The sequence below is a fragment of the Scardinius erythrophthalmus genome (genome assembly GCF_964197995.2).
Source record: "Scardinius erythrophthalmus genome assembly, chromosome: 24".
Taxonomy (NCBI): Eukaryota; Metazoa; Chordata; class Actinopteri; order Cypriniformes; family Leuciscidae; genus Scardinius; species Scardinius erythrophthalmus.
In genome coordinates, this window is record NC_138244.1 from 26,552,554 (window position 1) to 26,569,990 (window position 17,437).

The window sequence follows — 17,437 nt, forward strand, 5'->3', positions numbered from 1 at the left end:
TCAAGCTATATATAGGCATATTTCTCCAGAAACACACTTGTACTGGTGTCAAAACACACTTGCTTTGATGAGAGTATCAACCAGTTTAATGTGTCTAATAAAAATGAAATCTTATTTAATTGTTGCTTTTATGTTTTCCTGGCTGAATCTGGTTACTATGGTCCTTTTTAAAGGGCTGCCTCCCCATACATCTATTTCTGGACATCATATGTGGATTATAATGCCTGAAATGCTGTCTAGTTTCGCAACTTACTAGTTTTTGAGAAACAAACTCTCACATGTGAGTCACTGAAGCTTTCCTTGTTTAATACATGGAGGGGCAAAAGTCAAACGCATAGATAAATGGTTTATTTCACAATGATGATCTTGGTTTCATGACACAGTACAGGAGCAGTTTTGACTTTGTCCTGTAAGTAACTGGCGATACACTGCGCCCTTCTGGTGAAGGCTGGAAATCCGTCAAAATAAAAATAAAAAAACATTCCCTCATGCGAAACATTGGCATACAACAAATTCCAAAACCAGTGTTTCTAATAGAAAACACTACTAGAGATGGCACTTGATCACTGAATTGAACAAACTTAAAAGCTAATACAAAGCACACGGTGGTTTGTCAAGGTAAAATGGCACTTTGCATTGAAATGAAGAGGAATGAATGTTTTACAGTGAGATCAGACGCTGAGTGTCAATGTTCACTTGTGGTCTGACCACAATCACCAGTCACAACTTTCGTCCTGCAAATTATTTCCTCTTCCTGTGGCACTTCACTTATATGTCTCTTTCGTGTTGCTGACTCATTGTCATTTAGCGGTGCACATTTGTTGTCGTCCCTCTTGCGTTTATTTACCAGTCCACTGTTCTCCTCTCCGATCCGGCCCTCTGGAAGCCCGAGAGTGCGCAAACACACTATAGCTGCGGCCTGCTCTGCAAACTTCTTCGACTTCTCCCTGAAGAGAGTGAAAATAGCAATAACCACAGTGTCATTCTCTGAATTACTAGTGTACACACGCCTGGACAAACACAAAGGGCCAAGCCAAAAATGGCAAAATAGTTAGTGGTCTTTTAATGGTCTTCACCATTTTAATCACAAATCACTGGCCAGGAAATGAGCAAGAGCTGCACAAATACTGTAGATAAAGAAACTCAGAACGGCTTTACTCAGGAAGAGTCGTCAGTGTTGTTCTGCTCACTGTTAATGTCTTCAAACGTTGAAAAATGTCTCCCAGTTGGTTTGAGTTTATTGTGAGACCAAACATTCAAACCTGAGCTAGACATGAGCCTGATGGACTCGTTCTCAAGACACTTCTTGGTTGTGTTTGCAGTTTGAGCAGGAGCAAAAATAACATCTGATCATTCCTCTTCAGATATTTCTGCAGTACTCTCCTGTTCTCCAAAGCATGAGATGAGTTTGGCAGTGAAGCAGCAGCTGAAAGGCTCCTCTTCCTCATGAGCTACAGATGCATTTATTATGTTTCTCAGCAGATTTTTGAAGACGCCGCTCTGGAGCTTCACCATGTGATTCATCACTCCACACACAACTTCCTTATTCTGCCAAAAACTTCTTCATTCTGTCTTTGATGTTTCTCTGAGACAGCAATGGCTTTTTAAAGCATAACTCTCGCCAAAATGTAATCTAGGGTCTTTTTGTTAATCTGTCCAAGACAAACTTTCGTTTAAAAGCATAATTAAGACTTTTAAGTTTGACCGTATTTTCGTTTTCAGTCAAATTGCCTTTTGAATGGGAGTGCTTGGGGCACTTCTATGATAGCATCAAAATCGCTATTTTTAAAACACTAAGAAGGCTCGACACAACATGAAACTTTGCTCAAAATATCACGCCGGCATTTTGTCAGTCAAAAATAGTCGATCTCCGAATGCGAATGAACTGACTCCATAAGAGGAAATGTCAAGAAGTTGTAATTTCAATGAAAAGCATGATAACTTAGCCACTTAGCTCATGGCGATATCTATTCAAATAATAATAATAAACAAGGGGTTTCATTCAATATATCAATATATAAGGAGTCAGTTCATTCGCATTCGGAGATCGACTATTTTTGACTGTCAAAATGCCGACGGACACAGCTTCAGTGAGTTGTTCAAAATCTTTCTTTTTAGTAAACTCTGTGAACACAAACAATGTTTCAATGCTCGAGTTCATGTGTAGAGTCTCTGGTGATACTTCCAGCACAGTTTCATGTTGTGTCGAGCCTTCTTAGTGTTTTAAAAATAGCGATTTTGATGCTATCATAGTAAAGCCTTCATTTATGAAGGAAATGTGCTGAAGAAAGTCGTTAAAGTGTTATGTATTTGTGCAATTCATTTTCCGCCGGACTGCTTCACAAATGAGGGTCAGTTCAGTGCTGGATTTGCACAAAATTAGAGATTTTTAGATTAACATGATGATACATGCTAGTCAATAACTGCACAACAACTTCATAAATGTATCCACTTTCCATTCAGAAACATCCCGTTGCACTGTCCGACTCTGGTTTGAACATGTAAGGCTGAACACCACTACTGACGATTTCTGGCATTCTGGCTGCGTGAGATCCTCCTGTTTTGTTGTTGCTGGAGTATCTGAAGCACGAGCTGTAAAGGCTCCGCCCTCTTCTGGTAAAGGGACATTTGCATTTAAAGGGACAAACACAGCGTGTTTTTGCTCGGGGCCAATTTGACAAGCTATAATAGGTTATCTGTGGGGTATTTTGAGCTGACACTTCACAGTGACATGCTGGGGACACCAGAGACTTATATCACATAGGTCCACTTTTAGAAGTACATTTGCTTAACCACAAATTATTGGTCAGGAAATTAGCAAAAATTAAGGCAAATGAAAGCTTAGTTTTCAGCCATTTTGGGCTTGGCCCATTATTTTTTGCCCAGGAGTGTGTGTGACATATCAGACAGCAAACTCACCACAGGGTAGAGCGGTACTTCTTATCGGCTACAGTAACCGTGGACTGAAAAGCTCGATCTTGAGTTCGCTGTTCCTGAGAAGTAAACAAACTGTTTAAACAATCGGTCATAGGTTAATAGGTTAGTGTAATCCTATAGACTTGTGGTTCTCAAACACATATTGTCCACAACAACATTAAAACGGAATTATTTTTATATGAATAAATAGATCAATAAAAATTACACACATAATATATATATAATGTGTATATATCAGGGTTGTGATTTTTACAGATGTACGTATTTTCCTACTTTAAAAGTATGTCCCACATGAATAGCGTAAATTCAATAAAAAAATATTCTCTCTCTCTCTCTCTATATATATATATATTATATATATAGAGAGAGAGAATATTTTTTTATTGAATTTACGCTATTCATGTGGGACATACTTTTAAAGTAGGAAAATATATATATATATATAATGCAAACAAACATACATAATGCTTTACACTCTTTAACATACTTTAAAATTAGGCTACTTCATATATTCAGGTTTTTCAAGACTAGGGGAATCATGGTTCTTGTTTAGGTGAATTGAAATACGTTTTATTTTTTGATGTTTTGTCTTATTTTAATACTGGTTCAAATCTTAATCATAAGTCATCTTGAGGCCCTAGTTGAGAACCACTGCTACCATCACACAGTCTAATGAACTGACCGTCTCATATACAGGTTGATCAAGCTTTTCCTTCCGGCTCCATTCCAGCAGGAACATCTTTGGAGTGATCTGAGGTGGATAATCTCGTCTGGGAAACACAAACACAATCATAAATACAGTAAATACAACTGTTAAAACAGTAAATACAACTGTTAAAACAGTAAATACACTGGTACCCGTGTTAACCAACAATAAGAGTTGTGTGGGTGGGGGTGTTATGAGCCGAGTCATTTGTTCCATTCTGTCCTGTGTATATTGTCTGTGTGTATGAGCATGTGTGTGTTACAGGTAGGGGTGGGCGATATCTCAATATTTAAAATATATCGCAGAGCTGCCAACTCTCACGCATTCACCGTGAGACTCACGCAATTGACACTTTTCACACGCTCTCACGACACACATCCATTTTCTCATGCACAGAAAAATCGCGAAGCAAAGAGGACACGGAGACCGGAGACGGAATAGACAGAGCAAGTTAGTTATGATATAAAAAAATCCCAGATTCTGTCAATTTTATTACGAAATTCAAACAATAAATACCGTTTTGCCGCTTGTAAATGTGACGTGGCAGATCTCTAGCGGCACGTGAACCGATCATCTACTAGGCTATGGCACGTAAGTTGGCTAGAAAAAAAGAGCTATAGAGAGTATTTTGCTAAATATGTGTACTATATTACAAATTTATTATATTTTTATTTATATCATTAAATAAAGTTTATTATAATAAAAAACGCATTATATTTAATTTGAGTCATTTTTAACCTTAAATACTAGGCTACTACCAGCTGATAGGACTCTCTATGTTTTACAGCATTATGTGAGATTTTTTTTTTTTTGAGAAAAATTAACGCCTATCTTGTGTACCTAATATTTATCCAAATGGGTCAATATTAAATCAAATCACAAGAATTCAATTGAATTGAGATCGTGAAATTTGTTTCAAGCAATAATAAAAAAACATAGCTTACCAGAAATTGTACCATATAAACATTGTAACATGTTGTCACTAAACCTAATAAAATTCAGTTTAGTTACTAAAATGTTTTGACAATCACAATACACTTATTGATGCAAGATTTTTTTTACACCCCCCTGCAAAACTCAAAAGTTGGCAGCTATGTATATCGAGATATTTTTCAAACACGATATGGATTTTGACATATCGTATATAGATATATTGCTTATATTTATAAAAATGTCGTTATTTCAAATGTAGGCGCGTCGCATGTGGCAAGCGCGCTCATAATGTAAGAGATGCCGTCGCGACCACAACATTGCCCAACATCAAATGGCAAACGTAATGCAAGCGGAACGAAACTGCTCGTTATTGTGTGGTTGAAGGACCGTTTATCAGTTTGGACCAGTGCAGCGCGAGCCGATCGTGATCATGCGACACTGTTACACAGCATTAATAAGAGATCCAGTAAAGAAAGCATTTGAATTCACCACAGAAGTAATAACATCGCTGCTAGATCTAGTGAGAAACATTCACATTTCTCCATCATTAATGGATCAAACAGCGCTGACGTGGAAACCAGGAGAAACATTGTGCCATGAATGAACTATCCAGTGTCCACAGATCAGCAACTTTCACCATGGATTTATTGTAGTAACACTAACTGCAACCATGGAGGTTTGGCAGGAATAGTAGGCTATAATGCCTTCAAGTAACATTACGTCGGTTTTATTTTGACATTATGAATACAATTGCTGCCCTCAAATGTTAATCTGAACTAAAATAAACCTTTATTTATAACTACTACAATATTACATTAAATTTTTTCCAAGGAGCTGTTTTGTTTTATATGCTCCTAGAGTCAATTATAGCTCCAGAATTGCTCAAAGTAAAAAAAAAAATATCATACTTGATGATGTTAGTTTTAATTATAAAAAAAAAAGAATAAAAAAAAAATATTATTTAAAAATGTTGCAGAAGCACTTGTTCCTATGTGAACAGCCTTCAATAAAAAAGACTTTGTGGTATTTGGCATATTTGTTTTTGCAGTAGTTTTTGGGGGGTTCTTTTTCCTGTAAAGATATCGAGATATATATCGTATATCGAGATATAGCAAAATATATCGAGATATATTTTTTGCTCCATATCGCCCAGCCCTAGTTACAGGTGGGCGGATTCTTGTGGTAATTTCCTGGGAGCTGTGATTGGTTCTTCTCCACACCTCATCCAGATATGAGACCGCCGAAACACTCACCCTCGGCCCTCGTGTGATTGACTGTAGACTGTTTTTGCTATTACTTCGTGTCGTTTTGTCTAGTCCAGAGTGTCGTATCACAGAGATTGTGAGTGATTATTTGAGATTGTGGACCTGTGATTATTCATGTTGACCCACGCCTGATTGACTACGAACTACGAACAAGTTTGCTGCGAACTTGTATACATCTTCTGTAAATATTCTTGTAGGGGGTTTGATGCCATTTTATTTTGTATATCTATCTTTTCAATTGTTTTTAGTTTAGGGAGGTAGGTAAGTTTAAATTGTATTTTGTTTTCTTTATTTGTGTGTTAGGAATTGTAGAGGTAAAAAATAAAGATTGTTTTGGTTTGTTATTTTGGCCTTGTCTGCCCCGGACGCTAAACCCTTTTAAAAATAAAACGTAATGTTTTGTACTGAGACTCTTTCTTCCTTCTCCTGTTGCTGCTGACCCCTAGTGGTCGTAACAAGTGCACAAGCCAAAGTGCTTTCTTAGGGCCCATACGGGTCATGAGTGGGTCACAATTCACCTTTCAAAGTGGACAGGCATTGTGATGACATCATCTTCTAGTTTAGGGATCTCTGACTGATCCCCGTTGGTCTGTAGAGCAGCTTTTCTAGCTTTCAGTTCAGCGCTGGTCTTCATGTAGAAGTCAGTCAATCCAAACACCTCACTGCAAAACAGACACACACACACACACACACACACACACAGAACACAAAAAAAAACAACATTAATTATTATGTGTGTGTGTGTGCGCACACATACATATATATTAGGGGTGTAACGATACATGTATTTGTATTGAACCGTTCGGTTCGCATTACAAACCGAACGATTCGTTGGACCATTTGTTAGCTGGCGCAACCATCACAACGTTGCCCAAAATCAACTGGCAAACGGATTGAAAGCGGAATGAAACTGCGCTACTCATTTGTGCTTAATGGACCATTGTCAATGCAGCGCAAGCCGATCTTGATCAAGCGACACTGTTACTACACAGCGGAGATCCAGTAAAGAAAGCATTTGAAGTCGCCACAGAAGTAATAACATCACTGCGAGGTCTAGTGAGAAGCATTCCCATTTCTCCGCTATTAACCGTAGACCTCTATTAGATAAAACAGTGCTGGCGTGGAAACCAGGAGAAACATTGTGCCATGAATGAACTATCCAGTGTCCACAGATCAGCAACATTCACCATGGATTTACTGTAGTAACACCAACTGTAACCATGGAAGTTTGGCAGGAATCGTGAAACGCTTTTAAGTACGTTAAACATTATTTGTTCATCCTTCAAAGATTACCCCCATTTATAAAACTAAAAGTTCCAAGATGTAGGAAAACTCACATTTATTTAAAAATAAAAAAATACATAAAATTATCATTGTAACCAGTAGGTGGCTGCCACTTCCACTCCCAAATATTTATTTATAGTGCTGGTATAATGCCCTTTTCACAAGATGTAAAATAAGTCTCTGATGTCCCCGAAGTGTGTGTGTGAAGTTTTAGCTCAAAATACCGCACTGATATTTTTTATAGCATGTTGAAGTTGTCACTTTTAGAGGGTGAGCAAAAACGCACTGTTTTGTGTCTGTTCCTTTAAATGCAAATGAGCTGCTGCTCCCGGCACAGGGGGCGGAGCTTCAAGAGCTCGCGTGTTAGCAGCTCCGATTACCTCACGCAGACACACACTAAAATGACAGAAACTGTTCTGCGTGTTCAGAAACTTTGGAGAGAAAGAAGTGACAAGTAGAATGCAACAGGACGTCTCTGAATGGTTAGTTGATGAATTTATGTTGCTGATGTGGAGTTAACCATCTTTAATTAGCATATTTTGTCATGGTAATCTATAAATCGCTTGTATAGGAACTGTTGTGAGATGCACACAGAGTGACTTTCTATTGCATGTGAAAAGACGGATGCGACAGCTTGAGCAGACTCACAAATGTGCTCAAGTACAACAACTCTTCCTCTTCTCAATATTGACTGGTGTCCCCAGGGGGCGGGGTTTATGTAAATTTTAGGGTTTGTGATGTCACTAACCCGGGAGGAATGTGGTGTAGTCTCTACCAGCCGTTTGCTGTAGTCCTTAAAAAGTGATTTATTTAAAAGCAAATATCTCCCTTTGCTTTGAACTTTGAGCGTTGTAACTTTGCAGATGTTGTTTATGATCAAACAGCAACATTACACACTAACTAAAGCTAGAAAAGTGAAATCATAATCAACCACCCCTTTAATCATTTTACTTTTGAATTATTTTGACTTTCTGAATAAAATTGCTGCCCTCAAATGTTAATTGTTAATAATTAATCTGGAGCCTTGCAAACTTAAAATAAAATAAACCTATGTTTATAACTACTACAATATTACATTTATAATTTTTTTTTAATTAAATGTTTTTGGAGTTGTTTTTGTTTTATATGCTGCAAAGACGACACCCCAGAAGATGGGTCAAGTATAGCTCCATCACTGTTCAAAGTAAAAAAAAAAAAAAAAAAATCATACTTTATGATGTTAGTTTTAATAAATAAAAAATAATTAAAAAATCAAGGAAATTTCTCTGGCATTTCTTTCTTCTTGCTGTATCGAAAACGTACCGAACCGTGTCACAACTGCATAGTATCAAACCGAACCGTGAGTTTTGTGAACCGTTAAACCCCCCAAATATATATATATATATATATATATATATATATATATATATATATATATATATATAAAAACAGGAATTCCATGAGTACAAAACACAGTTACCATATTTCTTCAGTGGTCTGAGCTGCATGCAACCGTTTTCCAAAGGGAGACTCAACTCGGTCTCTGAGCATCTGACATAAACAGTATTTGGTGTTGAACGGGTTATTATCATAGCGGACAGCCTGTTAGAAAACATAAGACAAACATATCATTAAGACTCATAAACAACAGTTTTACTATTATTAATTTACATTAGTATTAGGAAGATCCATCTGGGTTAGAGTATGTTCATGGAAGACTAATTTACCATTTCAGTCATCTGATACATTTACTTTTAAAGGGGTTTTACTATGCATTTGAATTATCATACTATATTATTGAATGCATTTTATGTTGCACAACTTTATTATCCCTGTCCACAATAAAAAACATTTAACTTACAAATATTTATTGTGATGAGTTGTATTTGTTCCACTTATATTTGTCGTTTATATAATTGAGGGCATGTTGTCCCGCTTACGTATTTGATGTAGTCCTCCATGACCCGCTCCACAGACAGCGCCCCCTGCTGGCGGAACACTGAAGGGTTCCACATGGCCGCTCGCGCGATCATGACCGACGACGCTCCTGTAGCCGCTCGAAACGTCTCGATGTCCTCAAAGCTCTTCACTATATCTGAAGAGCCGCCGCTACAGAGACACAAATCATCAAAACACAAACCAGTGATGCCAACTGAACTGCATGTGTAAATCAGATTCAAAAAGACAGTTTCCACTTCACGAATACTTCGAGGAGTTGTGGCATAAGTGTAATGTAGGGTAAAGCCTGACTTGGCAATGACCGGAATGGACACACTCTCAGCGACGGCCTGTATATAATCACAGTGGACCGGGTGTCGCGGTCGCTCCTCTTTCATCCTGAAACAACAAAAGTTCACATATAAAGATGCTCTAACCAGACATGAGAAGAATCCTTCTGAAAACACACGTTTAGCGAGCGCTTCGAACCTGCCATGCACTGCTATGGCCGCCACTCCCGTTTGTTCAATCCTCCTCACTAAACTCACTGTGTCTTCAAGCTGAAAGAGCACATTACATCACACATCCATTACTTACCAGGAACAAGCAATATGCTGTGTTACATCAGGGTTTCTTAGCTCAGTCATTTTTTTTATTTCTTACTTTATTAATTTTACACACATTACACAGCAAAAAACAGAGAAAAACGTCACTTGCCGTAGGAAGGATTCTGATTTTACATGTGACGGGTTTTGAGATTCCATTCACAAGAGTCCTCAGAATCTAAAAGACAAGACGTTCAAGAAAGAAAAGTTAATAATACTTATAAAACTGATATAGTAAGAAAAAAATAAAAATAAGAAAACTTACAGCTTCGATTTTCTCAGGGTCAGAGAGAAGTGCCGAACCCATTCCTCCCTATGCGAGATCAAACAGCAGCAGAAATAAATAATGATGATACATAAACATCATATGAAATGTGTACATTATAACACAAGCAACAGTCTGAGAGCACAAATGCAGATGCTTCCATCACTGTGTTTTCTAATTTCATTATTTTGTGTTATTACAAATTCAGTTATCATCATAACATTAAAGTGCTGTAGGGATGATGTATTTTTGTTGGCCAAAACCCAGAAACAAGTTGCATTTTAGCACGTCCACTTCCTGAAGTCAATGGGTTTTTGGTCAAATGTTTGAACAATGGTCTGTTGTGAACAAGCTCAATATATTCTCACCTTTTATTCCACAACATAAAATACATCAGTAGAACACTCATGATTTTTTAAAGCTTTTACTAACAAGTGTCTAAACGGGACAATAAAGGTAGTCGGGGAGATTAAACTTAAACTAGATGCTTTCACAGCCTCGTTGTGTTTATAATCAAAGTATTATACCTCAGACTTTCAGGGAAAATGCTTTAAACAAAGACTGAAAGAGTTGTCAGAAGCTTAGTGATGAAGTCATGTGACCGTGTTTGTTTTTTAGTTTCTAGTGTTCAATTGAAAAGATTATCAAGATGAACAGAACGTGTAAGAATCACAAGCTTTTGTTGGTCACAGACCTTATTTTCTGCAATAATCCAAAAGCCAGTGGAAAAATACTACTGGGTTTTTGTCGAAGGAATCAGTGTAATGTGAACTTCCGGCTCGGCCTACAAACACACAGAGCTCTATATCAGTCTGAAGTTACACTGAAAGCCTAACATGAGTTTCCCCAGATTCATCCAGCATGATTTGATTTATATTATTTTGTACAAGGGAGTTTACCAAGACTATATTTCTTCTTTATTTTAAGTGCCAAAGTTCCTTTGTTTTTCAAAATCCTATTTTGTTTGTTTGTGTATTTCTAGTTTTAAATATGATTTGAACTCCAGATATTCACTGTGTCCTCAGGCCGTAAACCCCGACCGTATGTTTGACGCAGAAGCCGCTGTACCTTTGTGGAGTATTCTTTGGGACAGCCCATATTCACATCGACGGCCGCCACATCGTTCTCCCTGTTCAGGAAGAAAAACAGCCACATTAGACACAAGTTCAAATGTGATAAAGTTAGAGGAACACTGAGTAATACTTAGTGTGCTTTGAATATCGCTTATGCTGTGTTGAAAACCCTGTAACACAATAAATACAAAACCTGACCTAATTGAGAGAAAGCAAGTTGATAAATGTATCGAATCCAACATGTGGTGATGATTTAACATGAGCGATTTATAAGGTATTTTCTGTAGGCCGGTGGAACACCACACGAGTAACAAGGTGGAGACAAAAAATAATGATCCCAAAAATGTGGGAAGAACTCTGTGTGAGAGAAGTCGGTAAGTTTTAGTCCAATGCGATCACATTTTTGGGAGAAAGAAAATCTCCTCAGGTCAAAATGACCAGAACACAACACAAGGGATATATGTTAACAACAGAAATAAAAAAGTAATAATAAAATGAATCCAACTCACACAAGCTTAGCCACAGCCAGGGCTCTCTCTGGATCCGCCGTTCCCTGAGACACAAGCACAGAATTCAAATATGCTTTAAAATGATTAATAATGCGTTCAGGAAATATTAAAGGATTCGTTCACTTCAGAATTAAACTTTCCTGATAATTTACTCTCCTCACATCATCCAAAATGTTCATGGAAAACACTCCAGGATATTTCTGTCTTCTGTCTTATACCAGGATATTAGTGTCTTCAACGGGTTGAAGGTCCAAATGTGAGTTTCAGCGGCTCTACACGATCCCAGCCGAGGAATAAGAGTCTTATCAACTTATAATGGAGTCATTTCACTGTAAAGTATCTGTACTTTTACTCAAGTATAGTTTTCAGGTACTCTTTACGCTCTATACTACATTTTTGAACCAGAACACGCGAGACCTTTCAATGTGATTACGTAATGTGTGTCGCATCACAGAACTAGTGCAAGACGAGCATTTGTGGTTAAAAAACATATAAATATTTATTTTTGTTATAAAATGGCCGATGGTTTGGCTAGATAAGAGTCTTATTCCTCGGCTGGATCGTGTCGAGACTTTGAAGCTGCACTGAAACTCACATTTGGACCTTCGACCTGTTGGACCCCATTGAAGACACTATATGGAGAAAAATCCTGGAATATTTTCCTCAAAAACCTTAATTTCTTTTCGACTGAAGAAAGAAAGACATGAACATCTTGGATGACGAGGGGGTGAGTAAATTATCCGGAAAGTTTAATCCTGAAGTGAACTAACTGCCACACTGACCATCTGAAAGACCACGCGGCTCTTCTCTTTACTGCAGGTGCGAAACATCACACGCTCATCCGGAGCAACGAAATCAACCGTCTCCAGAACATCTGTAGACACATTTATTAATATGCAAAATGGATCCCTAAAACAGACTTGATCTTTAACAATCACATTTTGCCAAATGTGAACCCATTTTACATACTGCATGTTATATAATATCCCCGGATATCTGGTATGACCAACAGAAACAGACGTACCGTTTACTACTCTCTCACACTGGGCCATTTTGATGTCAATCAGCTCCTGAAATATCAAAGGGCCATAACTCCATTTGAACAATATTGCAGAGCAAATACTTAAGATTCAAAAAGAGTCGTGGACTGAGATGTGACATGCACAGGTGCAAATGCTCATCCTCACCTCACAGTACACAATATCTGCTCCACAGTCCAGTGCCAGCAGCCTCATGGGAAGAGTGCCCACCCGAACCATAGGGGCCAGAACAGCCTTCCCATCAAAACACAACCTGTCCCCCATCTTCATCATCATCTTCCTCATCCGTCCAACAGCTTGCTCATCAGTGCGGATGTAAACAGTGAGATAAAGTACGTGTATCATTATGTATTATTATTAACATCATCATTATGTAACTATCAGATCAAAGCATTTACATGATCACATTATTAGTTTCAGTAATATATTATTAATATAGCCAAATATGTTCTAAATTCTGATTACATATATAAAATAGCGACTGTGCCATTATAATTACAGTTATATTATCCCCATATTGTAGATATTTACATGATCCCAGCGCTGAACTTCCAAGTATCAAACTCAACTTGAGTCAACATTACAGCTGCGGTGAACACGCGTGCACGGCGCTCGCTTCCGGTGCGGATGACGCCATCGCCGCGCGACGGTCAGTTTGAGAAAACCAAAACGAATAAGTGGGTACAAAAACCATAGCCAAAAACCCACATTTGCGATCTTTGCACGTGAACACTTGTCTACTGGCATGACTTATTTCCTCTATTTGGCCCAAGTGTTCAAGTAGGTGTGAAGACTGCAAAGATCTTTTGATTACCCGATGTGACACTTAAAGTGTTGCAAAAAATGCAAGGGTTTACAGAGCTATTATTTATTTTATTTTCAATACATTGCATTTTAAAGTAAACTTCTAAATGTCCGTTCAGTAGCAAAAGACATGATTTTAAAATTGTAGTGCTTCTAATTAAGTGATAAAACAGTTGCAAATGTTGCACGAAATGCCCATACCCTACTCATCTTTGCACTAATAAAACGTGCAAAACTCCAACAAAATTACAGTAAAAAACAAAACTTTTTTTTTATTATTAAATTACAGTGGATTGTTTTCCTCGACATCTCGCGATTTCGGGGCACATGAGATCGAGAACATAATGCATGATGGGATTCGCTTAGCCTCGAGTACCGCTCATAGGTACCGCTCCGAAGCGGTATTAATTATTATTAGCGGCAATCATTTCAATTCAAAATATAAATCACGGCTGATTTTAAAGTTTGAACAAACATTTTCAAATAATGCCACCCATGTTATTTGTCTAATTCTGTTTGTGTTATGCAAGAATATAAAATATTGTCAGACAGACTTGCACGCACCGAGAACGATTGGTGTGCCAGATGACTAAACGAGCATTCAACCAAATCAAAAGCTAATTAATTAAAATGTGAACATTCATATTTAAAAACACAAAAGACAACACACACACACACACATACACAATCTTCAAGAAGCGTATTTTCCGAGTATCGCACAGAGGCGCCGTGGCTTAGTTGGTTAAAGCGCCTGTCTAGTAAACAGGAGATCCTGGGTTCGAATCCCAGCGGGGCCTTTTACCATTTCATTATCTTTTACACCAGCTAAATCTGATTTATCTTGTACATTATGACACTACGCATCAAGTTAAGTGCTAAGCAATTAAACTAATTCCCTGTTTTTTTTTTCTTTAAGGTTTCTAAAAATGTAGCAGTTTGTATCAGTATCGGTTATGTAAATTGTAGAGGTTTTTGTATCTTATTGACAAGTTAATTTGATCAGTTTGTAGTGTGCTTTTACATGTCACTGGATTATTAGTAGCCCCAATTTAATCTTCGAAACATTAAAAATAAGAGTATGGAGTACTGAAATGGTTTTGTTATTAACACGAGGGTATGTTTTTCCAGCCTATAAGGCATAGAGGGAAACAACAGATTCTAATCAGTCTATTCTTAATGTTTTCTCTTCTTATTTGAGTAAAAATATAGAAATAACAACAACATAAATATACCTGAGAAGCAAAATAGCAAAAGAGTTAGATGTATTATTTGTATTTACATCTTGTATATACACTTGTATTATTTTATTTCTTATTTTCTAACAGCATTTTCCCCAGGATGGCTGAAAAGTTCTTCACTAACAGTTAAAAAAAAAAAAAAAAAAAAAAAAGAAGAAGAAAGGAGAATATAAATTTCAATCCCTTGACAATCATTTTAAGCAATTAATTCTGAAATCACATATTCTGTAAGAATAAGAAAATATGCCTGCAAGTAACAAAATCATTTCAGACTAAAGACCAAAATTGTGAGGAGTTAGAAACCATTTAAATGTATTTACAGCAGTGAGGCGTACAGAGCCTGTAGAAACTGTTATGTGTTTGGAGAGACATCACAGGTGAAGGACATCATACAAAAGAGAGGAGAGATTCTGTACATGTATCAACATAGGACATTTGCAGATGAACCCAGTAGCAAATTATAGGGCTTTCAAACAGTTTTCTGCGGTAGAAATAACATGCCTAACCAAAAAGTGAGCAATATCCTGTGCCACTTAAACTCATGACACATACAAATACAATCCCCATCGAAATAAATGAGGCGGTTATTCTTTCATTTCTTTTTTTGCTACGACTACAAGCCTGGAAACTGGACTTTAGGTGAAGAGCTGCCAAATTACAGTAATAGAAAATTCAAAGAGGTCCAGAAGCTTTGCTTGTGAAGGAAGATTTGTCAGTCCATTCTGCCATGTCAATTGGATCAAATTGTGGGAAAACAACAAAAAACACTCTTTGCCCCAGGTACGTAGCCCACTCTGTATATAAAAAAAAGACAATATATGCACATAGATTTAGTTCATGAATACATTAATAATTGCATGGTAGTCATTAATACACAATTTAAATGGAATAATTCACCCAAAAATGAAAAATTATGTCATTAATGATTATTTACATTCCATATGTTGTTGCAAACAATACGACTTGTGCAACATATTCCAAATATTCTGTTTTACAATTGTGTAAGGAACATATAAATATATATACATATATATTGCATGTTTTGCTTAAATGTTTGCTTAAATTGCTTAAATTTAAATTATAATACATTTTCATTTAATTGCAATTACCATGTAATTAGGTGTATGGAAACATTACATTAATTTCCCACTTAAGTATATCATTTTCATAATAAGTTTTCTGTTTAAAGGTATGTTAAGGTGGACTTATTTTTCACAAAGGTGCTTACAGAAAGCTATAATGTGACTTCAGAAGACTAGAAATATAGTGCATGATGGATCGTGCATCATATGGACTACTTTATAACTACGGTGGCTGAGAGAGCTTTATGCACTGCAACTGAAGAAAAATCATGCAAGTAGAAAAACACCAGCAAATTCTAATAATGTCTGTATTTGGTTGTGTTGTGAGTATTTGCAGCATGTTTCTGTATATGGTTGTGTTGTGAGTATTTGCAGCATGCTTCTGTATATGGTTGTGTTGTGAGTATTTGCAGCATGTTTCTGTATATAGTTGTGTTGTGAGTATTTGCAGCGAGTTTCTGTATTTGGTTGTGTTGTGAGTATTTGTTGCATGTTTCTGTATTTGGTTGTGTTGTGAGTATTTGCAGTGAGTTTCTGTATTTGGTTGTGTTGTGAGTATTTGCATTATGTTTCTGTATTTGGTTGTGTTGTGAGTATTTGCAGCATGTTTCTGTATATGGTTGTGTTGTGAGTATTTGTAGCATGTTTCTGTATTTGGTTGTGTTGTGAGTATTTGCAGCATGTTTTTGTATATGGTTGTGTTGTGAGTATTTGCAGCATGCTTCTGTATATGGTTGTGTTGTGAGTATTTGCAGCATGTTTCTGTATATGGTTGTGTTGTGAGTATTTGCAGCGAGTTTCTGTATTTGGTTGTGTTGTGAGTATTTGTTGCATGTTTCTGTATTTGGTTGTGTTGTGAGTATTTGCAGTGAGTTTCTGTATTTGGTTGTGAGTATTTGCAGTGTGTTTCTGTATATGGTTGTGTTGTGAGTATTTGCAGCGAGTTTCTGTATTTGGTTGTGTTGTGAATATTTGCAGTGTGTTTCTGTATATGGTTGTGTTGTGAGCATTTTCAGCGAGTTTCTGTATATGGTTGTGTTGTGAGTATTTGCAGCGTGTTTCTGTATATGGTTGTGTCGTGCGTATTTATAGCATGTTTCGGTATTTGGTTGTGTCGTGCGTATTTGTAGCATGTTTCTGTATTTGGTTGTGTTGCGAGTATTTGCAGTGAGTTTCTGTATTTGGTTGTGTTGTGAGTATTTGCATTATGTTTCTGTATTTGGTTGTGTTGTGAATATTTACAGCATGTTTCTGTATTTGGTTGTGTTGTGAGTATTTGCATTATGTTTCTGTATTTGGTTGTGTTGTGAGTATTTGCAGCATGTTTCTGTATATGGTTGTGTTGTGAGTATTTGTAGCATGTTTCTGTATTTGGTTGTGTTGTGAGTATTTGCAGCATGTTTCTGTATATGGTTGTGTTGTGAGTATTTGCAGCATGCTTCTGTATATGGTTGTGTTGTGAGTATTTGCAGCATGTTTCTGTATATGGTTGTGTTGTGAGTATTTGCAGCGAGTTTCTGTATTTGGTTGTGTTGTGAGTATTTTTTGCATGTTTCTGTATTTGGTTGTGTTGTGAGTATTTGCAGTGAGTTTCTGTATTTGGTTGTGAGTATTTGCAGTGTGTTTCTGTATTTGGTTGTGTTGTGAGTATTTGCATTATGTTTCTGTATTTTGTTGTGTTGTGAGTATTTGCAGCGAGTTTCTGTATTTGGTTGTGTTGTGAATATTTGCAGTGTTTCTGTATATGGTTGTGTTGTGAGCATTTGCAGCGAGTTTCTG

General features: G+C 37.0%; 2 protein-coding genes across 9 annotated transcripts in view; both read right to left on the reverse strand.

Annotated features, from left to right (window-relative positions):
- Positions 1-333: 333 nt before the first annotated feature.
- On the reverse strand, positions 334-13,279 carry dus2 (dihydrouridine synthase 2). 6 transcript variants are annotated; one of them, XM_081355398.1, is made up of 16 exons: positions 13,066-13,276; positions 12,682-12,830; positions 12,519-12,564; positions 12,277-12,368; positions 11,495-11,538; positions 10,981-11,041; positions 9,913-9,960; positions 9,760-9,825; positions 9,532-9,602; positions 9,355-9,441; positions 9,045-9,213; positions 8,585-8,706; positions 6,360-6,503; positions 3,620-3,707; positions 2,920-2,993; positions 334-947 (listed from the first exon to the last, which is right to left on the reverse strand). In XM_081355398.1, exons 2-16 carry the CDS (start codon positions 12,817-12,819, stop codon positions 686-688), a joined length of 1,512 nt encoding a protein of 503 aa, XP_081211524.1. In that variant the 5' UTR covers positions 12,820-12,830; positions 13,066-13,276; the 3' UTR covers positions 334-685. The 6 variants fall into 6 exon arrangements, with proteins under 6 accessions (XP_081211524.1, XP_081211525.1, XP_081211523.1 ...); XM_081355399.1 differs by having other exon boundaries at positions 13,034-13,182; XM_081355397.1 differs by having other exon boundaries at positions 12,682-13,279.
- A 1,478-nt stretch (positions 13,280-14,757) lies between these two features.
- slc7a10b (solute carrier family 7 member 10b) overlaps positions 14,758-17,437 on the reverse strand; it is a 29,102-nt gene continuing 26,422 nt past the window's right edge. For 2 of the 3 annotated variants that reach the window (XM_081356333.1, XM_081356334.1), the window contains exon 11: positions 14,864-15,370. In XM_081356333.1, the coding sequence (XP_081212459.1) occupies positions 15,249-15,370 (122 nt within the window). In that variant the 3' untranslated portion in view covers positions 14,864-15,248. Of the gene's footprint in view, positions 15,371-17,437 lie in introns of all 3 variants that reach the window. The other variant, XM_081356332.1, reaches the window with a different exon arrangement.